This window comes from Girardinichthys multiradiatus, chromosome Y (assembly GCF_021462225.1).
Source record: "Girardinichthys multiradiatus isolate DD_20200921_A chromosome Y, DD_fGirMul_XY1, whole genome shotgun sequence".
Lineage (NCBI taxonomy): Eukaryota > Metazoa > Chordata > Actinopteri > Cyprinodontiformes > Goodeidae > Girardinichthys > Girardinichthys multiradiatus.
The window spans coordinates 25185942-25211841 of NC_061818.1; the positions used below are offsets into that span (position 1 = coordinate 25185942).

The following is a 25900-nucleotide window of genomic DNA, read 5'->3' on the forward strand; positions in this document are numbered from 1 at the left end:
ACAAGTATATTTTCCCATAGTTAACCTGTCACCGCAGAGAGCTAAGCATGTTGACAAAGAGAGAATAGGATGACGCACACGCAGACAGTTTAACCACCACCTAGATCTCTGACGTAGAGTTTTGCTGAGGTTTGTGTTTTGAGAGCGACGGTAGATTAACACCTCAGTGAGAGCGACCCCTGGATGAAGTGCTTTCTGTTAATGTCGTTACACAACTGGGTTCACCTTGAGGTGTACAGCTGCTTAGGCGGTACGACACTTGGCAGGGGAGGAGGGGGGGTAGCTGCTCTTGATTGCAACTCTACATGTTCGTGCCCTGTCTCTTTCTACGTGTGAATTGAAGCCCTTTATGAGAACTAAAGAGTAGAAAGGGGGAGAAAATCAGAGCTGCTATCCCTACTCATCCAGAGCTGTTTTATTTTTAGTGGCCTGTTTTGGTGTGAGCAAAACAAGCAGGAGCTTAGTGCATTCGTACAAACCCTCAGCGGAACCCTGCCACTTTTAATCTCAAGACTATCGGATAAAATTACGGAAGAGATGGCGTTGTATTTGGTGGATAATCCAGATACAGGCTTAGGAAACTGCATATTTTAAGTACAATTCATTCATTACTGCCATCGACAGTTCGACTTATACATTTGCTTGAAGGACAATAATGGCATATCAATTCTGAGCTTTAAATGGTGTATCTAAACAATCTTATTCCAGGGTAATTATGCAGCACAAATAAGAATCAGGTGCTAAAATCTGAATTTATTGTGAATTTTTTAATCCACACACGGAACACCTGTGTTACTGTCCACATTGAAACAAGTTTAACATCATCAGGGATTAAGATTACTGAGACAAAATTGAGCTATTTGGCCACAATAACGAGGTGAAGGAGTCGAGGTGAGGCTTTCAAACCCAAGAACTTTGTATCAACTGTCAAACATAGTGGTGGCAGTATCATGCTGTGGGGCTGTTTTGATTCTGTTAGTACTGGTCCAAAGGGGGAGTAATGAAGATGAAATATTGCCTACCTTCAAAATCAAACCTATCAAATCAGCAGCTTAGCTGAAACTTTGCACAATGAGGTCTTCCAACAGGATTATGACCTTGAAAACGAAAGAAAATAGTTCCCAAACAATTTACTGACTATGCTTAAGATGCTTTTTAGATTAACTCCATGATTTCTACAGAGAATAGTTCCAAAATATCCAGCCAGAATGATGCTAGCAGGCTGCGAAGGGACATCTGAACAAATAGAACCCTGTGGTGTGTGTGTGTATGTGTGTGTATATTTGGCCAGTAAATAGAATCTTGATCCGGTGGTCATTACCGAAAATACTACCGGTAAATAAATTCAGCTAAGGAATTATTGAAGTTGTATGCTGTACTGTCAGTCCACCCTGGGGAAAGATTAATATTATTATTACTTCATATAATAAGGAAAAGCCTCAAATTAATATGGCCATCCTGTCAAAGATGAGTTTTTATAAACGTAGTCAGAATTAAATCTTCCCAATACTGAGGTTCTTTAATTTCAGGACACAGAGGCTGCATTTTGAAGGTATCCAACATCACCTGCAGCATATTTGTTGTTTCAGTTTAAGCTAAATTTAAGTTCACCGTCTATTTCACTGATATCTGCCTTACAATGCTCGCTGATGTAAACTGTTAAGGACGATATGATTTGTAACTAACACCGAGAAAGCGGAGGATATCACAGATGCCAATACGCACACAGACAACCGACCTTGTTCACGCCACCTAGTTTAGCTCTACAGATTAGGTGTTTTTTTGTTTTTTGTTTTTAATAGCACAGCGTTGACATCTATACAGTGAACAACACCGCCAACTTGCCACTTACACGTCACGTTACGCGCTACCCCACTGTACGCGCCTAGTCACTAGAAAAAAGCTATCAGACTTCAATAATAAGCCACTTTCGGTACAATTGCAAAAGAGAAGTCACAGGATTTATTTTTTTTTAATGAGTTTTCTTTTTCTGTATTTCTATAAACAATGGAGTTTAATCTACCAAGTAATAAAAACCCAAGAACTCTGTGATAGACAAAGTTTCCTACACTTTAAACGAGTCAAACAGTAAAGCTTGTGTAAAGACTTTCTTTTGGAAATATCTGACGTGTTAAGAAGTAAATACAATGTAATACATATATATATATATATATATATATATATATATATATATAAGCTTTTTTAAAGAAAATGACATATTTTGACAATGACCAAAACGAGTGTGCTTACAAATCGTGAGGGTATTTCTGTACTAACATTCAGGTTTACGGATGTTGTAGTGGAATCCTGTCATAATGGAATGGCACTCGGCTCTGGAACGATATCGCTAAGATAAATACGCAAGATCTCTTTGTTTCCATGTGTGTTTTCAGTGCATACATATATTATTGCATCTACCAGTCATGTCGATAATGACAACTTCACTGAAGCCTTTCATGGATGCATAAACGGAAATGAAAGCTAGGTTTGTCAGCATTGTTTTATGTCCATATCACTGAGAGACACCTAACACCAAAACAAAACAAACAGAAATACCATGATTTGGACTTAAATTGCTTGTTTTGGGTTAGTTAAGTTGTTTTGAAGACTTCTGTAGCATTAAGACCAAGAGTGTGACCTTTTATTATTGATCCCCATTCAAGTCAGTGCAGAGTAACAAGCAATAGGTCCTTAAATTATAAGATTGGACTGATATAAAATTAGAGAGAAATAAAGATGATGGTTTCATTTTACAGGCAGGGACCACCTGCGAGACTTTCTCTGACTTAAAGAAAGGAGAAGACTGCTGAGTTGCATTGCTAAGAGTGATTTAGGAAGCATTTTATGAGAGTTAAAATACAACTAAAAACACAGGAGACCCTGCACTATGTTAAAATGCACTGACTAGTTTAGAAGTGAAAATCTTCTCTCTGCCTGTTCTGCTACTACGACCTGGCCTCCGTTTTGGATTTGACGATGGTGATGACGCTGGTGGCAGCTACTTTACCAGGGATGAGGGGCCCTATCACAGAGGCCATGGGCCCCCTTCCTGTAGTGACGGGGCTGCGGGCCACAGTCCTGGCAAAGCTCTGGAGGGCTTCATACTTTGAGCGCAGAGCGTCCAGCTCCATCTTCATGCTGGCATTCTCCGTCACCAGCTTGTCTACTTCCTGTTGCAGCTGGGCCTTTTGCTTTTCCAGCTCCTCCTTCTGGGTGACTCGCTTCACCCGGCAGCTAGCAGCATAGCCACGGTTCTTCAGGGTGCGCCGCCGCTGCTTTAGCTGCAGGATCTCCTCTTTAGAGAGCCCCCGTAAATGCTGGTTCAGTTCACGCACTGACATGGTGACCAGCTCATCGTCCGTTAGACTGGTGCCATTTTCCCCCGGCTCCCGTTTCACCTGCAGAGGTAAATCAATTAGAAATGGTTTGATATCTAAATTGGTTTATTAACGTCTTCATAAGAACTAGGGGTGGGCTATGTAACAATAATAGATCGTGGAGGGTGGGCAATTATTTGTAGTCGTCAACGTCCGGATCATTAGCTGAATACAACTTTTCCAAGTATATATTTAGGAATAAACAGAAAATAAACATTTTATTATTATCTCCTGGGAACAGTAGACATTGCAACTGAACAATAAAATGTGACCCACCATCCTGAGAACTGAAACGTTATACTTGTAACCCTTGGGAGTCCCTTCATTTTGTGCTCCACCTGTGTCCGTTGGACACAAAAAATACTCTTTTAAAGTTTGACATAGAAATGTTTAACAGTGAGCATGTATCAACATATTTTTGCCATTTAAAAATTTTTTTTTTATTTAATTCAGTCTTCATTATGTATAAGATATATTTATCAGTTTTCTAAAATTGTAATCTTTTTCCAGGTTTAGGCATCCTTTGCAATTCTCATTTTAGAAAAAATAAAAAATACTAAAATTTGATTTTTTTTCCCATCGAATATATACAAACTGTAATTTTGGAGGGGAGTGTAATCCAATCCTGGCAATTTTAAAAATGGCAGCAACCTTGAGTCTCACCATTTTAAAGTTTTTGTGCCAAGTCAATAAAAAGATGTAAAAAAAATTAGTAAAATTGTATACTATCCCATATATAAATCGATGGATTTCCAGTACATGAAAAAATACTCATCAAAAAATAACAAAACATGAAATTTTAAACATCAGGGAATTAGTAAAAAGAAATTAGAAATCAGATTGCAGAGCTGGGGTATTAAAAATGCATTTTGTCAATGGCACAAAAGTCTGAAGGATTTGAAATCTGACAAGGATTTAGTTAAAAAGGCATGGGATATGAAGTAAAAGCAATATGGAAAATTAAAATTAAACACCCCCACCAAAAAAGAAAAAAATAAATTATTTATTTCTGCCATAATGGACAATCCTAATAAAAACTATTTGTATCAGTTTTTACCTTTAAGGCCTTGTTTCCTTTGTTTATGGTATTCATGCCACAGGAGCAGCGTCCACCTCTACTGCTGGTTGTTCTGTGAAAGTCAATCATAAAAATAATTAGCTGTCAAAAGAAAGGATTCATTTCAATTCAAAATATTATATATCTGGCAAATAGGCTGCAGCATGAGTTTGACCCAAAAATATAAAGTAGGTCAAGGACTTCTCGGTGGTCGCAACAGTGTTGAATGAGTTCACTCCTTCTGCTTCGGTCGGAGCAAACAAATCATTTGATGGCATTTCTGCCTCCAGCATAGGTCAGGTTGAATTTAAACGGGACATGCAACTTAGAAGATGGTACATGAAGCTTCCTTCTCTCGGGTACACAGGGCAGCAAGCTACCCGGTCTAGACAGTCGCACCTGTCACGGAATCAGCTAGGCTATAATCCCACAAATCAATAAAGAGATGTAACTGGTGCGGAGCCCAGAATAACCAGGCTGCAATGCAGTTTAATTCTGTTGTGTCAGGACAGAGGGAACATCCAGGGAAGCTGTGTGAATGAGAAATTTAACCAAGGTGTGTGAAGACAGAGGGTCAAATGCCGTCCATCAGGTGAGCGCCATCACAGGACAAGACAAAAAACGCACAGAGTTTTGCGCTGAATGCAATAAATGCTGTGTCAGCGACACCCACGGCATCCGCCCACCCAGCACATTGCCTCTGTAAGCTGATTTACACAGCTGGCAGTGTGTTACTACAGAGTACATAAACAAACACATGCTGGATATCATTTCTTTTTTTACAGACAGCATCATACCAAACAAAGAATTGTACAAAGAGCTACAGCTACTGTGTGCATGTGTGTGTATGTTTATGGCCTCTAAGCACATTAAGCCAGTCACGTATGATGTGTGGAGAAAGCTCGGTGAGGTAAGACAAGGAAAAAACAGATGAGTCGCAGCTCTGGAGTGCACTAGAAGACTGCCAGGATATTACCATGGCAACAAAAGGGGAGCTACAGGTGGACCGGTCACCTGAGCCAAACAGGGAGAGACAGATGCTTGTTAAAAATGACCTAAATACGACACGATTGCACAGGCTGGGGACATAACACGGGGTCAGATTGTGACTGGAATTTTTTGACGCTTTTCACTCCAAAGAAAGAGTCCTCTGGCTCCTCATAAAAACAGCAGGGTTACACTGTGATGTGGGTGTAGATTTAAAAAGCATGCCTCCCCACCCTGCCTTCAGTGGACTTTTTAAATGTGGCGTTTTTATCCCTGATGGGCTGGCTATTAATAGTCATCTGATAGTAACACCTAGTTATTATTTTTTTTTTTTTTACAGGCCTTTGTGGTGACTCATTTCCAGTAAGCATTTGGACCACAGATGCAAAACATAATGGGATAATGGTCTGCCTCATGATGCACAGATAATGGACAAATAGACAGGAGAGCACAGGGCTAATAGCTATTGGAATAAAAGCGAGAAAAAAGAGCTGCAGATGCACTGATCAGGCTTTTCCCGACTGATCCCGATTTCCTTTTTGTTTGCCGATTTCAACTTTGACCAATTCCATTTATGCATCAGAGTACATGTCCCAACCACTTACCGGATTTTTAATCAACAAAAAAAAAGGGCAGCAAAATACATGGTGTAGGTTGATTCATTTATAGACTAAAAATTGTAGAAGATCTTACAGCATGTATGTATAATAGCTAAATGCAAGGTAATTAATAAATAGCAAAATCACCAATCAGAGTCAATCAAGGGAAATTTGGCTGCTTGCAAGGTCTGGCAGCTAGGTTTCAACACCGCTAAGATTTTCCATCATAACTTTCCTACAATTGAAAGTCATTTTAAAGAGAGGCCAGAGAAAGTGCTGGAACGAAGAGAACTTTCTTCAGCCATTCGAGTAACACTGCACTGCCCCTCCCCTACCTGTTGCCTCACACTGCCAGTCAAGACTTTTCCCGCACTTAAAAATAAAGAGAAATGTTTGTTTGAAAAGATCTTTGGTCACAATAAACACCTACAGTCATGATGTGAAAACTAAAGAAGTGCCACCCATCACTCTTACTAAAGTTGCATTGTTTAAAACTATAGTTAGCACGTAGGGCCCTGTGTAATCCATTTACAAAACAACAAAATGGATTTCTGGATTTCACAGAGTAATACACAGCGAGACATCTCAATTCAAAGACTGATTGCTGGTTGGCTACTTGAGCGGATAAATTTAACAAGCAAACATCAGCTTGTTCAGCTTCCAGCAATATGCATTTAAAAACCATCATTTAAGCTGCAAGTATGAAGAGATTTTAAAACAGTTATAACATTACTATAACTGTTTTAATCAATATTTTATACGTTTGTAGTGACAGCGAGTGCACAAGTTACCAGAGTTGTCTGATAAACAACATTATAATAAACAACATTGTTGAAGTTATAATAATCAACATGTTATTTTAGCAGAACAAATAAATATAACTTTCTGTGTTACAGAAAAACAACTGGATTATGTGAAACATTTTCTTTTTTAATTTTGATCAAAATACTGTGATAGTCAAATCTTGGTATTTTTACCCAGGTTATCACAAACTGGGGGATTTCATATTGGGCCATGCCTATTAAAGATACACGTTCTGTCACACAGCTGTGTGAAGACATTGCTTGGCATTCTGATAGCTCACCATATGACACCGAGGAAAGATTGCGCCCAGGCTGCAAGCCTCCAGCACAGGCTGCTGCCAACAGACGGCTAGCAATGACAGGGCATGGCAGAACAACACAGACAAGGTCCAATGCACAGCTGCTCCCTTCCACGTCATTCCTCACAGAGACAAAGAGGCATCCACACAAATAGATAGGCCGGGGAGAGGAAAACGCACCTACAATTTTCTGCAGAAATGACAAGATGTCAGAGGTGTTCCAGTGAGTTATTTGATTGTGACAGGATGACTTTAGGTTCAATAACTCAAACAAAAACAAAAGGTCCTGCAGCAAATTGCCTTGCCTTAATAATTCCAGGCCTTTAGCGAGCGTCTAGCCATAGGTGAGATCTGTAGCTCAGAGCGCAGGGGGCACTGCAGATAGGGGTGCAGACGCCTTTTGTGGATGCTTGCTGAATTTTTATGAATTGCCTGGAAGAACGCTGACAAATCACGGCTGATTGCTTGTGGAGGAGAGACATCCCACCCACAGGAAATAGAAAAATGCTGAGTGTGGTCACCCACAGAAAAGGAATGGTGAGAGAGAGACAGAGAGGGAGAGAGAGAGAGGAAAAGAGAAGACGAGATGAAAAGAAAGACGAAAAAGCCTTGTGTAAAATGTGTGGTCGGCACATTTAGAGGTGCCTGAGCAGCGCAGGTTGAGTTAAAAAAAACAAAACACTGATCTCAGCAAGGACCAAAAACCAAGGTGCCAATTAGAAGTTGTAAAGTTGAGCCAACACAATAAGAGCAGGCCAGTCAACCATCAGCAGCTGTCTTTGTTCATCCAAATCTACAAAGGTAAGCTAAGGTTCATACTCCAGAATGATAATATAAAATTAAATAAGAAAATCTGCTCTTTTAATGGCTGATGTTACATGATGTGTTTGGCCTTCAGCCAGCGGCCTGCCTTAAAGATCTCGTCCCCTTCATAGGATCTCTCCGGGGGGATGCCAAGGATGAACACCATTGGCTGGGGGACTTTTTGTTGATGAGGATCTGGAGCTGAGGCTCCCGTGGTCCCGTCCCTATGATGAATATTTATCACTGTCGATTACAGCCGAAGGGAGGGGGGGTGTGGGGGTACCGGGGCTTTGGTAGCTAAATAGAGATACTCAGGGAGGTGATTCTTCAAGGATACATCCAAGGCTCTTTTATCAACGACTGTCTCAAAATGGTGGCAGGCTGTTGGGGGCAGGGCGGAGGTTATATTTCTCGGGACTAGAGGTGGCATGCATGGTGGTTCAGCCGTCTCCACTTGACAGCAGCGTAACGAGATTATCAGGTCCATAAGAGCGAACCAAAACCCCAGAAAGATGCCTCAGAATCCAGATTATGACAGCACCTGCTGCCTGAATACTAAGCAGGTTGCTGAGCCAAGGTAGTGGATTTCACATCAGCTAAAACAAACATATTTAGAGACAGATGACTAAAACCACACAGGTGCAAATAAAATGCTTCGACCAACTCTTGCAAAGCAGCTTCCAGACACTTGGTTCTGGAAGCCTAGTAATAAAATAAATAAAACTAGACCATCGGAGATGTATTATGATAAAAGACTTGTCCCTGGTTCATCTATTCATTCCCACGTATTGCTATTACCTAAGCCAACCAGTTTGTTTCTCTTGGCAATTAAGTATTGTGGTAAATTAATGAGATAAATATATAAAAATGCTCAAACTTCACATATAATTTAATTGCATACCATTAACTCCTTCTGGTAAGTATAATTTATGCTTTACTGATAGCGACAGAATTTACAACAGATAACGAGTAGATATGACAAATTACATTGTTTGTCAAAGCAGGTACAAAACGTCCCAACATATAAATCGATGTATGGTGGGTACGAAAAAGTCGGAAAGAAAACAACCAAATCTCCAAAACTATGACGCGGAAAACAGACCAAATGACCAACGTTTAAAAGGCTGTAAAACACTTTTCAACATCCAAATTTTAAATGGACTGAACTTCTATCGTGCTTTTCTAGCCATACTCAGCACTCAAGCTCTTTTACACTAGAGCCACATTGACCAAGCGGCACGAACGGCGAAACATTCATCCATCGATAAGCAGATCAATAGACAACCTGGGATAAGGTGCCTTGCCCAAAGGCACAATGTAATATGTTGGATGAGTAAACTTGAATTGAACCCACAATTTTACAATTGCTGGACAACTACCTTTATGGGATGGTTACCAGTATCACGTTATACCAAAGAGTTCAAATAAACACGAACCATTAAGTTAATTAGTTTGTTTTAATAAATTAAAAGCGAGCAGCTTAAGTCTGGTCATTTTCAATTACCAATTCTCTGAGAATTTTCATAACTTTTTTTGCCTGTTGAATCAGCCTAACGTAAGTGAATTAATATTTTCAACAAACAGCTTTTGAGCATGATTTAAGCTTTTCACTTGTCATTGACGAAAAAGCCTAATGTTGATTACAAAAATCATAAAACATACAAAGAAAGTGAAATAGCTATATTAGCCATTTCTCGTCATGAGTCAAATTTTTATCTCTACTTAATTTGCAGTCTTATAAGATTGTTCTTATAGAGTTGAGATGATTGAATGTAATCAGCCAACATTTGAAGGCCGTATGCGATGAGGACCCCACCTCAAGAAATCATTGCGCCTGAACAGACGCCCTAGTTTCAGCACCTCCCTTCTAATTCAGATTCAAAAAGATCACCCAGAAACTCAGATCTAATCATTTCTCCTGTCAGCTGAGCTAAGTCAATTATCAAGCAAGCTGCATGTGTCGGGAAGCATTTAACCTCAAATTAAAAATCAGACTCCTGTTCTCGCTCTGGAGGAGAGATATGAGCTGAGTGGTGCAAACTTGTGGATGGAGAAAACTGTGTGAATGCATCTGAGTAACAGTAAGGTACGATGGGAAGAGAGGTGGGAAGCCATTAACTACTAAGTATTCAGAGAGTGAAATAAGACTGACAAAAGGAGCGAGGGGAGGAATTATTAAGCAGCTTTCAGAGTGGAAATGTGATCTGCTTGTAGTAGAAGGGAAATACTCATCTGTGTTCTTTTGACCAGTGGAGGTTCTAAAAATAAAACTAATCAAACTTGTACGCAATCTTTGTTGTTGACATAACTCCCAAAACAGGGGACAGTTAGTAAAAACCTGTTAGCAGCAAAAAATATTTAAGAAATTATTTGTCAGTCTCTGTTCAATTTTATGCCGCTGCTGCAGCCTTATGATGTATAATATTTCAACAACAAAACATCCCACCATCAACAATTGGTCCAAATGACAATAATATGACTGTGTAATTATTGTGACAGGCCTTAGAAAGGGTGCCAGTTTAGATCCACTGAAAACAGCAGCGATGGGAACTACAGCAGAGAAAGGAAAGTCAGCCGACGTCTCTTAAGAGGTTTTCTGTCCCCACATCCTACAGATACAGAAGTACAGAGAATCGCAGTTTCACCTGTTACCTTTGCCTTAATGCTGCAAAAACATGGGCCGTTAGCTTGGACAGCTTTCTTTTTATCAAGACGAACTGATAAGAGCTCCTCCAAAATAAAAATAAAAACTATAGAAAATTGAGCCTTATGTCTACAACAAAAAAAAATTTATCAGTCAGTCAGTCATTTTCTACTGCTTATTCCATAGTGGGTCACGGGGGAGCTGGTGCCTATCTCCAGCAGTCTATGGGCGAGAGGCAGGGATAAAAAGCTAATTAAAATGTGTTTTAAAAACTTAAGCCATTCAGACCTGATGATTTACTTCAACGCTTAGAACTTCTTTTGTTTAGCAAGTTAATTTAAACATGCAGTTTTAGTAGATTTGTTTGGGTTTAATAATCGTGTTGAAATAAATTCACAGACATGAATGGGTTAAAAGCAGTAAAATATTAAAACTTTTCAAACAAGGATATGATTAATCTTTCAAGATACACATTTTCTCCAAATTGTTTCTTCGCTTGTGAATACAGCTGTTTTCTCAGATTATTTTTTTAAACTGATTCCAAAAGTATGAACATTTTTCAAAACAACTCAGCTAAATAAATTATTTTAACCGGGTAGATATCAGATACAAGCTCAGGTTGACCGCTTCTGACACAAAGTCAGAGGAGCAAGGCTGAGATGGCTTGGACATGTGTGGAGGCAGGTTGGTGGACATATTGGTGAAAAGATGTTGAATATGAAGCCGCAATGGAGAAGGAAAAGAGGAGAACCGCATATAAAGGTGCATGGATGCAGTGAAGGAGGATATTGCCACGGATGGGTTGAGATGGAAGTGTAGGATTTGCTGTGGCGACCACTCAAGAGTGCAACTAAAAGAATAGCAAGAATTCACCAGACTTGCTCCTATTTTGTTTTTTCTTTGCTAAAATAAGGTTATATGTGTCGACTACAAACTACAACGGAGGATCCCCAGAAAAATCCCCCAAAAACAAACAAACATAGAAGCCACTGCCATGCATAGAATAAAATAAAAAAGCCCAACTTCTGCATCCAGTTCATGTTGCTTTAAAATGAAAACATGAATCACTGCCCTCAGGGGCTTTTTTGTGTTTTTCAAAGTTGCTGATAAAATCAGGCTTATTTAAAAGGACTAGTTTGTACTGTCCGATGTTTTCTAGTCTTACAGAATCTATTTCCAGGCTTGGCCGCCGCTATTTACTCACCGAGCTGCTCTGTCAGCACAAGCAGCAGGCCGGGAGAAGAGACTCTGGACCTTCAACTGTATCTGCCTGGAGGACTTGCTTAAACAGGAAGAGAATAGCTTGTGATACTCTGGCAGAGGAAGTAAAGGTTAAAGGCAACCAACACTGGCAAAAACAAAAACCTTGCTGCTTACTTCAGGACTGGCATTTTTGAAAATATATTGTATCAACACAACCTTTTGCAGCACACATGCTAAACAGAGCAGTTTTACTAGTAGATCAGTTAAAACGTTAATGAAAGCATTGAAGCTTCACCAAATATGAAAACAAGTTATTTTCTCCCGTTGTTGCATTTTTTTGGAATTGATTCAATGAGCCAAGTTTCTCCATAAAAAAATGCAAGAGATTAATAATGTCTGCCTTCAGGTTACAACTTGTGTGATTGCTGAAAAATTAAACCTGATATTAGTAAACATTTATTTCTAAAAATGTCTAATCTTTTACTTCAGGACAAATAAAAAAAAATATGTAAAAGCTTTATTTAATCGAACATAATGCACAAAATTTCCCAGTCTCAAGTAATTAACGCATACCCCAAAAGAGTTCTGCGTGTTTTTAACCTGCCCAAAATCAGTACAGAGAAAGTAGAAATAAAAGGTTTTCATTTAAGAATTTGGATTCATGAAGATATCATTCACAGAAGTATCATGTTATTCATTTACAGATGCCAGAGTTCGAAAGCAGGTCATAAAAAATCATTTTATTTTCCTTTTCATTGAATGCATCTAACCTAACGACTCCAACAATTTTCAGTCTATCACAGGAAACCATCAGCAAGTGATTTTATTTGAGAATAACCTAGAAATTCATTAATTACTGTTGGAGATTAAAAAAAAAAATGCCACTGGTACAAAATGACACCCCACTCAAAGAGTTTTGCACGTAAGTTCAAAGGACATGAATAAATAAATGTTTTCTATTTAATAATTCAGTTATATGAAGATCTCTACTATCATTAACAGAATTACCAGTCAAAACATCAGAAATGACCCAATTAATCTGCTCTGATCTGCGATCAATGGGTAATTTTTATTTTAAACAGTGTTTTTTTTTTTTTTCCTATTTAAATCACTAAATGCATTTTCAATCTATATACAGATCAACTTAAACTTAATAATTCCTCCATTTTCAGTTTGATTCTAAACTACAGCCTCTCTCAAAGAATCCGTGGCACATTTTTGTATTTTATGTATTCCAGTCCTTAGAATAAAAGAGAAAAGTAATCAGTCAAATTTGCAATTGGTAGGTCAGCCCTTGAAGAAACATGGTAATTAGTACCGGCCAGAAAAAGTGTGTCAAGTGTTACTTTAAATCCAATAAGTACTAACAGTTAGCAGTACTCAACACCCTCCAATGTGCCTTCATGATGGGGTTGCTTTAAAACAACATCCCAACATTCTTAACCTTCTTAGAAAACGTGAAACATATCCAGCAAGGCATCTACTAGAAATAGTAGTAGTTGTGTCTCTTTAAGCACCTGAAAAAAAATCCAACCCTGAGCCATTCACTAGTTTTATCTTGACTTTGTTTCTAACAGCATTACTGGGATTTTTTTTAATCACTTGCTTCCCCATGAGAGTTTAACTCGGATCTTTTCTGCACAGACAGAGTCAAGATAAAGAATAAAAGGTTAGCCGTGAAAAAGACACACGCTTATGCTCATCACGTTTGCTCCACTAAATTTTGAGTAAACAGAGAGCACTAATGATCACGACATGTCCAAGTCAAGCTCCAAGAAATCCATCAAACACCCTTTTTTGACGTATCTGGATGAAAGTATTACTTTAAGGAGTGAAAGGGGGCATATCGCAATGTTTAGCAACCCTAATCCGCACCACACTTGCAAAAGGTTTCATCACCACCAGTCCCTCCTTATTTCAAAAAGGGAGGGCTGAAAAAAAATATTGATCTTTTCCTTTCCTTCCTCCCAGGCATTTCTATTTTCCTGTGCAGCTTAAGCAGCACTTTTGTGTACAAATTCTGCCTTTGTGTTCCTTTCTGGAGGCTAATAATTGTCCTGAATAGGCGTAACTCCCAAAGCGCAGCTGAGTTGGCTGTACAGTGGTGCTGGTGGCCAGTCCATACCTCTGTGCAGAGCCAAGTCTTGCTTCGTGTTTCATCAACCTCACATATCCGCTTCCACCCTCCACCGAATGCCCACTACAAGCAACGCCACTGGTTGTGAGTTGTGCACTCAGTTCACCACTACAATACTCTCATTTTATCCTCACCACCTCAATGAAAGAGGAGATAAATCTAAGAGCTGATCTGCGCCACTATCTGCCTCTATCAGACGCTTATATGGACCATCATCTTTTCTTGTTACCTGCGGAGAGAGGCAGGGCAAGGGGCATTACGCTTTATTGCAAAGCCGGGCTTCTGATGTACGGTTGCCCTGCCTGCTAAACACACTTCAATGCGCTCCCCCTCTCTTGCATGAACAGAGATGATGAAATAAGTTGGATATCCGAGTAAGAATGGGCAACTTCTATGTGTTTTAGCCCCGGCTATGTGTGCTCAACAGTTTCCAAGGTGACTTTTCAAATTGCACAGAGACTATCCATGGATAATTCATTACCTGCAACCCTCTATAAGCTCTAATAGGCAGCAAATTTCATCATGTCACACTCAGGGAAACAAGAGCAGTTGTCATCCCAAAATTAGAATAATTAACAGTTGCTTAAATAAATCATAAGGAAGGTAAATCTGAAAAGATTCATATCATGCCTCATTCGTTATGAAAAATACATAATATGTGCAAATTTCCAGGTGCTGCTTTTGTATTTTTTTTTAATACTATTAACACTTAGACCTGACCCAATTTAACGCAGTTTTTGATTAAAATATTACAACACATAATATTTGCTCATTGTGCAATTTTAAAATGGTTTTGACATCGCGGCTGACACCTAAGCACTTAGTCTAAATGCGTTTGTTGATGTACATCATGGATGTCGATGAGGTATTGATATTGATTAATTGCATAATGGGTCACCACTCGATGCTGATGGCAGATGAGAGATCAGCAACCAGATCTCCATCCTTTTCCTACTAAGAACGACGGGCTCGTTGATAAACATCGACCCTCATCTGGCGAGGAGACCTTTGTCCGATGGTGCCATATTTCGGGGTGGATTCTGACTGAGAGAGCGTCTAAATACATCATTGTGATGATTCAGCATGATAAAAATATCACTCCTTGCTAGTTGGGATTTTAAAATGAAACAATAATGATGGGAGATGCAGAACCGATTGGTTTGGTTTCGGCGTTGCTGCAGATTTTAAATAGTGGTTAAATTTGATGGTCAGTCCAGGTGAAGCGATTTCCTGAATGATCAAATTCATACATGTACAAAAGCTGCACAAAAGCGACAACATCAAGCTCTGTTTCAAATAATCGCGTGCGTTTTGTGTTATTTTTTTTTTTGTTTACCAAAATGTCACAAAAGGACACTGCAACCAACCTGATCTGGCCGCACCGCTGGCTGGCTCGGCTGGCGCTCGCTCCTTCGCACAACGAGGTGATGAAGCAGCAGGTTTGACCAGCGAGAAGCGCATGAGTTGACAAACCCCAACGAGAGGCGCTCAGACACGGTAGGAAAGCGAAGCAAACCAGGCGTAATAACACACAGTAAACTAATTACGGTAAAGGGGAACCTGCACAGGTTACACGCTGGTTACACGCTCCTGACATTCCGCAACTCAACCTCTCGGCGCCCCGCATGCGAGAAAGTGGCAAACAACTCCCCGCCTACAGAAACAAGCAATGCAATGCAATGCAATCAAGCAAGCGAGGAAATCCCCGCGCCTCTGCCTGCACATTACAACTGTGGCACCGAGCCATTCCTCACAGGGTTGAAATTAGATGCCGGATGTGAGACGGCTTGGCAAATCCCGCTCCATTAAAACCAAAATCTGTTTCTGTTTTATGTGTTCGCATTTTATGAGTGCACAAAAGATTAGCCCACAATAGTAAGACCAAAGCCTCGTTCGCCAAAAAAAAAACCCAAAAAAACTGAGACCTTTGAGGGTTGAAGCTTTCAAAATAAACCTCCTAGCAAGATAAACACGTGTTTTAAGCGCTTGAGTAAGCGGACACTTTAGTTTGAAATCCGTTTGTGGGAGCTAACGGAATTAGCTTGACGAGCTAGCTGTGCTAATACATCTCTGCACACTCAGCACAACAACGGCGAGTCGCTTCGCTTTCCAGACCCACCTGAATCAAAAAAACAAAAAAACAATGTCGTTTCCTGAAGTCAGAGCTGCCAAACTCCTCTTCTCAAACCCCGGAGAGGCGGACCGAGCATTACAGATAAATACAGGTTTGGTTTTCGCGACAGAAAAAAAAGAAGCAATTTCCAGATATCAGCTCGTGCGCTCCTTGTTGATTGCTTTCTTGTATCGAAGCCAGACGTCATCGTGTTTGGTCACGTGCCTTCATTCATGAAAGGTCTACTTTGCTCAAAACAAAAGCACACATCTGCATAAAAAAACACTTAACGCGTATTGTTATGTTGTCTAGGTCAGTTCCCATTAAGCGACATGAACACTGCTGACATTTACTGTGTCTAAGTTAGCAGAGACTGAATCTGAATGCCTTAAGAATCCAACCAGCAACCATTATTTGATAGAACTATGACTATGACTATGATTTTTTTTCTACTTTTAAGTTATAACAGAAGTTTTCTTTTACTTTCATCTGAAGATAACCTACAAATAGTTTTGTTACTTAATGTTAACTCAGTCAAAATTGAATGTACATCAACAGTTTGTCATCAACCATTAAACTAAAGAGAAAGTTGAGAAAATTGTTACATGACCACCTTCCCGTTTTGTCATGTTACAACCACCAACTTCAGTTTATGTAATTGGGATTTTATGTGATAGACCAACACAAGGTAATTGATTACTGTGAAGTGGAAGAAAAAGGATACATGGTTTTTAATATTTTTGTCCAAATAAAACTCTGCAAAGGGTGGCATACCATTTCGCATTCAGGTGAAACATTTCAAGTTTGATCTCATCTTACAATTTGGGGTAAAAATGAAAAAGCATTGTGACCATAGAAATGTTTTTTATTATTTGCGAGCATGTTTTAAATATTTTATCAAGTGATAAAGAGAGACTGTGCACAACTTTGAATTTTTACAATTACAGTAATCTTTAGGTATCTGATAAAATTAATACATTAATATAGGTAAAATAAACCTTCCTCGTTTTATAAAAACAGCACTTTTATCTTAGTAAAGCAAAAAGTGTCATTTTAAACACAGTAAAATGTATAAAAATATCAAAGCCCAAGAGACAAGTCAGATTTCTCCACAAAATGTTAAATTGAGTCAACTTTATTTGATCAATTCAGGGAAAAAAAATCTCCACAATTTTATTTTGGTGTGGCATTAACCTAAATAAATCTGATTTAATCCCCCTGAAGTGAGAACTGTACAGTTTTCTGGGTTTATGTTTTCAAACAGTGGTTTCTAGACAGTGTATACAGTGCAGCAAAATTACTCAGTTCTTCTTGATCTTGGGGTTATTGCTGTTAAAAATGCTGAGTCCACGGGTTCTGACACCGACGGTGTCTGCAGTAACTCCTGGCTGCTGAAGAACTTTATCCAGAGTGGTTTTCTTGATGGCAGCTGGGGAGATCTTCTCTTGGTCAGCCAAACATTGAAGTTCCCTTTTAAAAGATACATGTACATCATAAAAAAATGCAAAATATAAAGCATTCGTTATAGTATGAAATCAAGTCATTTAAAACCCAGAAAACATTAAGCATTCTCTAAATTACTTCTGCATACAGCTCCATCTGCTGTCCGAAGTTCATATTTAGTTTTGAATTGGTTTACATCAGAAATAGCTAATAATTGCATTTTTGGTACGTGTCTGTAATGGCAAAAACTTAACTTATTTTTTTTAATCCATGCGTCTGATCAACCTACTTTGTTCTTACACAGGAGGCCTCTACAGCATTTATGAGGAGGCTTCGGAAACCACCACTCTCCATGACATGTAGGGCGTGGATGGTGGCGCCCCCTGGTGAGCAAACGTTGTCTTTCAGCTGCCCAGGGTGTTGCTCCGAGTCCAACAACATTCGAGCGGCACCCTTTAAAATAGCACGAAGGAGAATATGATGCACAGCAGAACATGTTCCTGTAGTTCTATTCAAAATCCAAGCATCCAGATTCTGTGTGCTGTCAGCCAAAACAGGCTGAATTAATCTACACTGGAATGAAAAAGTGCCTGAGTAAGTGCCAAGACTGGCTAATGCCTGCAATTCCTAGACAGAAGGCGAGGAGTTCTAAAACTGTAATTTCTTAAATAACATAAGGAAGCAAAACAAGAAAGATTACATTTAAATTCAAAAACACACCAGTGATAGAGTTAGTTGAAGGCTAAATAAACGAATTCATAAATAAATAATACACAAACATGTACAGCAGAGACAAAGTTACATAAAGTACAGCCAGGGTAAAAGTAAGAATATCATGTTATAGTTAGGAAAATCATAATGAAAAAAAAAAAAGTTCCCACGATATGTTAACCTAAGATGAATGTATGCTCAGACAAAAAACTGCAACACATTTCATCGTGTTATCAGTTTTACTAACACAAAACAAAACATAAGAAGGAGCAGTAAGTACAACTTCACTCTGTAAAATAGAAGTAGTGGCCCACAATGTCTTGCAAACTATTCCTAACCTTTACACATAAATATTCTTTAATTTAATCAATCCATCGTATCTCTGGCTGTATGTTCAGGGTTGTTGTTGTGCCACATTCTCAAGTCTTTTGCATCCTTTAATAGGCTTTCTTCAGGACAATCTGTATTTAGTGTCATCCATTGTCCCATTAAATTTGAATAGCTTCCCTGTCCGTGCTGGAAAAACACATCCCCTCAGAATGATGCTGCCACCACCATGCTTCACCATGGGGATGGTCTCTTTGGAGTGATGATTTTATTTGGGGCATCAAAGTAAAAGAGGCTGAATACACATGGACACCACATATTTCAGATTTGTATTTGTGAAATAAATAAATTCAAAACCATGTTTTCAGCCATTTTACAAATATACATTACTTTGTGTTATGAATTTTGTGGTAGTAGCATGACAAAATGTAAAAAAAAAAAAAAAAATGACTGCTATGTAAACAAAGCAAAAATTAAATTAGTGATGGGCAGGTGTACTTTTTTTTTATAACTGTACAAGTTGTTGATTTTAGCATCAGATATGAAGGTCTTACCAGCAGTGCTTGTGCTCCGAGGCGTACAGCCAGCCTCCTGGGCAGGCCCATCTTCACACCACCATCAGCAAGAGCGTCCACAGCTAGGAATGCCTGCAAGACCACAATCGTACAATTCCAATGATAGAAAAGGCTCAACTATCCAGAGAGCCTGATTTTAACAAGAGGTAAGGCAGTATGTTCGAATGCACTGAAGGCCAAAAAGCAGAGCGAGCTCACATAAGCAGGTCCACTGCCGCTCAGGCCTGTGACGGCATCAATAAGGTCCTCCTCCACCTCAGTGCAGTAGCCAACGCTCGCCATCAGCTGTTCCAGAAGTTTCCCGTCCTCCACCTCTGCATGTGTACCTGTGGCGTAGACAGTGGCCCCTTCCCGTGCCACTACTGGAGTGTTGGTCATGCAGCGCATCACCTTTGGAGAAGTTCGGTACTGCTGCAGCTTCTGTGAAGCAGTAACAAAATCTTCAAGAACTACTTATTTAATCACATAACGAATAAAAAAAAAAATTGGCAGAACTATGACTTTCCTTCTCTATGGAGCTTATAGTAACACCTGCAGCACAGGACACAATGAGGTGACGGTCTTCGATATCTGGCCCAATCTCATCAAGAACAAAAGGGATGATGTGGGGCTTTACGGCCAGGAAAAGGACATCACTTCTGTTCACTGTCTCCTTGTTGCTGGTGGTGAAGTTCACACCCATCTTCTATATGTATCAAAAACACAAACACGAACACATTTCTAAATTCAGAAGTGTAAAACTAATTTGTTAAATTCAAATGAAGAAATGGAAGATTCTGGTCAGAACTTCACATACACTCATTAACTTAGGGCTTGCCCTGGGTCTTTAACCAGATATTAGCAGAGTTGCATGTATGCATTTGATCCTGTATGTGTAATTTGGACCCTAATCTCTAACCCATTAATTATTTATTCTAAACTAATTAAAGATAAATGTCTCATAATAAACACCATGCAAAAGAACAATTCAAATGCATCATTAAAAGTCCCAGATTAATATGCAATGCCATTCATGGCCATGGTGGACGTATGGAGCTGTGTACCCACCCGCAGCTGCTGCACTGTGGGGAGTTCTGTGTCTGGAGAGCTCGCTGTGATTCTGTGGGTGGCAATCACGCCTTAGATGGGACACATGTCCAGAAACAACGTCAGTGTATGACTGCAATCTTTACATGTCAAAAATACCAGTCAAAACCTATTAAAGCACATATTTTAAAGTCTAAAGTTACCTGCAACTGAGAAGCCTCTCACCAGGGCCTGCGCCAACTGGCCTGCTCCTATGAATCCAACACTCATTATGTCTGAAAATAGAATAAATTAGTTCGTAAATCACAGTGAGTTTTTTGTTTCGCCAGCTTTCCAAATGAAGATGGGCTTCCTGAATAGTAAACAAACTCGTACTTCCTTGTTATCCGAAGGAATGACGTAACATGGCGTTTAAAATCATATCTTTACCGAACGCATCTTTAAAGCGAAAAACACACTTACAAAAAAAGAGAAGATCCTTCAAATTGACTGAGTAGCTGCCAGATGTTATGACTCCACAATCAGCGTGTTCCAGCTTCCTGTCTACGCTTCCTCTCGGCAGTTACCTGTGACAAGACGACTGACTGGCAGCCATGGTCAACCAATGAGCTTCATCTGTGGGCAATACGTACGTGCCTAACCAATCACTAGCCTGAATGGGCGGGGTTTGGAAAGCTGAAGAGCCAGTTGTGTCGGCTTTTATCCACAGGTTACCAGATCCCGTGACCCAGATATTGAAGTACATTTTATGCTAAAACTGTAAAGATGTAAGTTTAAAGTGTTTGCTATGATTGCTTATGTGTAACCAAATATACATGTGGATTTCAAATGTCACATTTTTTAAAAGTGATAGCACAAAGACTTTACATTATAAACATATATTGTTACATTAGTGAACACGTTTCTCCTACCAGTATATTGAAAGGGCAATATCTCCAAGAACTTCCCACTGTCTTATAACACACACATCTCTGTCTCTCTCTCTCTCTCTCTCTAGATAGATAGATAGATAGATAGATAGATAGATAGATAGATAGATAGATAGATAGATAGATAGATAGATAGATAGATAGATAGATAGATAGATAGATAGATAGATAGATAGATAGATAGATAGATAGATAGATAGATAGATAGATAGATAGATAGATACTTGGACAAAATTGTTGGTACCCCTCGGTTAATGAAAGAAAAACCCACAATGGTCAAAACTTCAGTCTGGCTAAAGTAATCTTAATTTATTTTAAATGACAAAGTTTTCAAATCTATTCATTGCAAGGGAGACATTAATTGCTAGTAAAAATTCAACAGAAGGTCATTTGAAAAATCTTGAACATCAATCTCATTTATATAATTTATTTTTCGGTTTAATAATGTATCATTCAATGTATCATTGAAATAATTGATTTCAGTCAGGCCAATCACAATTTTTTTGTTTTGCAGAGATAAGGATGTATGATGTTTGAAAGATACAATGTAATTGTATGTTCCATTTTTACTCAGGAATGGACATTTGCTAGTTTGAATTTGAAAAAAACAATTAGCTGAAGTGTCTCTAGAAGTCCGAATTTTAACTGGGAAATTTGGAATTGTACAGGAACCCCAACCTCAAAATCAAATATGGCTGCATTGCATACAAAGCTCTGTGATGTTAATTGTAAAACAAAAATGAAACTTCTTTTGTAACCAGGTTGCTACAGTGTTGGAAAGTACAAAGTGCACAGGAACACATTCTTATTAGCTTGTGTTGTTTATAGGCATTAATAGACATCCCACTGGTTTTCAAGCTTGGAAGGAGAAGACTGCAGTTGGGTTTGATGTCATTTCCAGATCCAGATTTATGTGTCAGCGGTAAGTGGAACACAACAAAAGTTGCCACCTGCATTGTTTCTGGTTCAGTCATCAACTACAGTTACTGGAAGTCCTTAACATTTTCTCCACAGAACTCTTTTAAGAGGTTTCTGGTGAAGCAAAGACCAATGTGCTTGGATAAAACATATTTTCGAGTGTTTAAGTTGTAAGCTCTACATCACAGTTAATGTCTTTGGGTTAACTTTGCAAATATGTTTAACCAACATTTCTTCTCAGTACAATTAAATCAACCCACGTCCCACTTCTGGAGCCATGGGTTTACCTTGTTTTTGTAGCACTTTTGTCAAACTAATAACTGTTGACTTAAATAGGTAACCAGTAAAGTTAATTAAGTTGTTTTATGTTAAAAAAAAAAAAAAACTGGTTATATGTTAACAAACAACTCTGTCAGTTTTTTGGCAATATTATTGGCATTTTCTGACTTTAAGGTGCGGCTACCAATTTTTTTTTTCTTACTCTTTACAAATGTTAAATAAACAAAAACATACAGTTATGCATATGATGAACCAATGCTGATTTAGCATGTTTAGACATAAACATAATTGATAGCAATAAATAAATATCTTCTTTTAGAGATCATGTTAGCCTGAGACATTTTAGACCTGCTTCAGATAAAGAAACAGATGCAAAACTAAACATGGCCTGCATTTGGGCATTTTATTTAACACGAGAAACATTAAAAACATATGGCAATTAAGAATGCTAGACTTATTCAGTGCTCAAAAGGTAGCGTAACAGGACAGCAATTAAATAAACTGATATTTAAGTCAATAAGGAATTTTTGAAGAGAAAAAACATATAGAAAGAAAATTCGTGAACACTTAAACCAAAAATCTAGACTTGGTGCGTACAGTAGCTTTTACATATTAGACACATCTCTAAGGTATATTTTACTTGTAGTTGAAGGCTTAAAAACAATAAATGCAGTGCTCAGTCTTTGTAAGATAGGCTATACATTTACAGGACCAACCAGGTGCAATTGGAGAGAGCAACATGCTTAATACTGCCTAAGACATGTAAGAGGTTTATAATACATGTAATACTATTAAGTTATGGGTCAAAGGTCCTTCACAACAACTGGAATAAAAGTTTTTCTTTTTTTTTTTTTTCTTCAGACAGCAGAGCTGGAGACAAAGCGAATCCTCTGGGAGTAAACAAGATCAGCAAAATATAACACCAGGTTGACACAGGTGAAGACTGCCACAACCAGCTTACTATCCCAGGGACATTCTCCCCGTGGGCAGGCTTCAGGACGATCAGTGCTGCCGTACTTTTTATCAAAGTTGAAGATGGGCCAGATCAGTGTAGTACTGAGGTAGAGGATCACAGCAAAGAACGTGTAGACGACCACAAAGTGATCAAACGGGAATCTCAGTGCGGCTGTTCTTCCAGACACTGTCAGTATGATGACGATTACTGTGACAGAGAAACAGAGGCTGTACACCACCACGCAGTACTGGGTGGCAATGTACTGGTTGTACTCACTATCATTAGCAAGGGCTCCAAATATTATGCAAGCCACAAACCCCTGGACCACCTTGAGCAGTCCAGACACAGTGGCCATGTAGCCCACCACAGCTCCTGGTTTTGCTCTTGTCAGGAATACTTCCACTCCGTAAGGGAAGCAGCAAACACTGGAACAGACCGTTACGGAAATGCGGTAGATTTGGACTTCGTAGTCCTTGTCGAAGTAATCTGTTTGCAGAAAGTAAACGGTGTAGACCACAGAGGCAGTAATGTACATGAGTGTTGCTAACATGGCAAAGGCCACAGTGAAATTGTCCCAGGAAATTGGCATGCAGCTGTGGAGGCGTGTGATGTCCAAGGTAAACACGACCAGTGTGACAGTGAAGCAGAAGCACCAAACAAACATGCAGAAGATCCCATAGTTTGCACTGTAACCCGCACTATGGGACACCAGGGCAATAATGGTGCAGCCAAGTACCAGCTGGCATATTCGGGCTGCACCCAAAGGTGACAGCACTGCGTCCTTGTTAAGGTAGTGTCCCCCATGAGAATCCATAACACTGCTAAGCCGTTGAGATTTAGATGTCTTCCTTTGGGATATTTTTGTTGTCAGTGTTGGTGTTCTTACAGCCTACAGTCCTCTTTCACACAGACCTCACCCTTTTCTTGGTTTGCTCTTAAAGATGACCACTAATTACAAATGTCTGAACTTGCTTGGCAATTGGAGCCACATGCATGAGATCAGGTTACATTTAGAGACGTAGGTGCAGAATTTTCTCTAGAAGATTTCAACAATCAGATTTTAAAAGGACAAAAAAGTGGAATTTGTTTCTTCTTTGCCACACAAATCCTTAACTTGCATTTATATCTAGTGCTGAAAACTCATTGAATAAAGCAATGAAGGCGCCATATTTTTTTCTTTGTTACTTGTACAGTAGATGTCCAATGAAGTCTCAGTTTTGTCCTGCTTGCTCTCTTTCCTTTGTGTTGTCCGGTGTAAAAAAAGTTTCCAGTCTCACAGCATTCCTTTAAGAGTTGTATACAGACATCAGTCTTTAACAATAGCTCGTCCCGATGACAGGTGGACAAGTTCAATGTCCTACCAGCCAAGTCTGGTAGGCCTTTAATTACCCATCAGATTCAGTCTTTCTCTTCGGCTTGCTCTTGCAGTCTCCTTTAGCCTCTCTGAAATTTGGTTATTTTCTACCTGAGCCGGCACATCCTGTTCCTTCCTGTCCGTGTGTCACTGTGCATTTGGTGGACTGCTACAGGTGACTTTAAATGAAAAGTTTGTGAAGAGCCAGAGCTTACCAGACCTTTGCTAGCACTATAAATAGGGGGTCTATATTCCACAGAGGGGCGGGAGGTTACATGTGGCTGGCAGCATGGGAGTCGTATTTCTGGAAAGGCTGACTCAGAGCTCCTTTCGGTATAAGAGGCTGGCATTTGGATGCGGTGTAATGACAGGGAGGGAGGTTAAAAACTTACATTAAAGACATAAATTACACGAGTTGAGAGAGATGATTATACACGAGTGATAGCAAATTTAGCTTCAACACGTGAGAGGGAGGCACTTCCAGCACAAAGCTTCAACATGTAAGATTAGTGTCCTGTTATTTTTGATTTATGAACCAAAGGATGTTTTTTACTGGAACAACCACCCCAAAATCTTTTAAAATGTAAAGTTTATTAATCTTAATCCAATACAAGATGATTTTGTACATCCACAATATTAACTGATGATCGTTAAGAAAGACCAAATATTGGGACATAGTGCCACACCCATAATGTCATACAGGAAAAAATTAAATGGAAAAGAAACCCGCTGTGGCTCTGGGTGGATTTGCCCAAAACTGAGAAGAATTACCTGGCAAAATGTTTTTTAGGGTTTTCTACACAGTCTGGAAAATCTGGAATATCATGGCATTTTATTTAGGGTTAATTATAAGATTTTTTTATTTGTTTTTAAATCTTTAAATGGTCTTGCCCCGCCCAACCTCTCTGAGGTTTTACAATTACATTGCCCCTCTTGTTCACTCAGGTCAGTGGACCAGCTTCTCCTGGATGTGCCAAGGATGCAGCAGAAGCTCAGGGGGGACAGAACCTTTTCTGTGGCAGCTTCGGGACTTTGGAAATTGGTCCCAGTGCACATCAGGCAGGCTCATCTTTGTTATTGTGTTTTAACACAATAACAAATTTGTTGCTTTTAAAAAAAATTGTGTCTCCTTGTATTTGTGTTTTAATGCTTATAAGTGCTATCTGACCAGCACTTTGGTCAATTGTGCTGTTTAAAATTGCTTAAAAATAAAGTTGGCTTGGCTTTGCTTGGTTAGACCATTTCCAGGTGTGTAGAAATATGGTAAAATTAAAGTGTATGGAAAAATATCAATATTTCCAGACTTTACCTGTCCATCCATTTTGCTTATTATCCATCCATCCATCCATCCATCTATCCA

General features: G+C 39.2%; 3 protein-coding genes across 4 annotated transcripts; all 3 read right to left on the reverse strand.

Annotated features, from left to right (window-relative positions):
- Positions 1-406: 406 nt before the first annotated feature.
- LOC124863752 (transcription factor MafG-like) lies at positions 407-15973 on the reverse strand. The gene is given in 4 exon segments (XM_047358220.1): positions 407-3398; positions 4435-4507; positions 15278-15306; positions 15309-15973. Coding segments are annotated over 4 exon segments (618 nt in total). The 5' UTR covers positions 15372-15973; the 3' UTR covers positions 407-2945.
- An 897-nt stretch (positions 15974-16870) lies between these two features.
- LOC124864515 (pyrroline-5-carboxylate reductase 1, mitochondrial-like) lies at positions 16871-20721 on the reverse strand. 2 transcript variants are annotated; one of them, XM_047359323.1, is made up of 8 exons: positions 20568-20721; positions 20309-20380; positions 20127-20197; positions 19585-19764; positions 19278-19499; positions 19059-19151; positions 17756-17919; positions 16871-17493 (listed from the first exon to the last, which is right to left on the reverse strand). In XM_047359323.1, the coding sequence occupies exons 2-8, from the start codon at positions 20373-20375 to the stop codon at positions 17325-17327; spliced, it is 966 nt and encodes a 321-aa protein (XP_047215279.1). In that variant the 5' UTR covers positions 20376-20380; positions 20568-20721; the 3' UTR covers positions 16871-17324. The 2 variants fall into 2 exon arrangements, with proteins under 2 accessions (XP_047215279.1, XP_047215280.1); XM_047359324.1 differs by having other exon boundaries at positions 20481-20629.
- A 1894-nt stretch (positions 20722-22615) lies between these two features.
- On the reverse strand, positions 22616-24783 carry LOC124864710 (myeloid-associated differentiation marker-like protein 2). Its single transcript, XM_047359588.1, has one exon. The coding sequence runs from the start codon at positions 23998-24000 to the stop codon at positions 23089-23091; it is 912 nt and encodes a 303-aa protein (XP_047215544.1). The 5' UTR covers positions 24001-24783; the 3' UTR covers positions 22616-23088.
- Positions 24784-25900: the final 1117 nt, after the last annotated feature.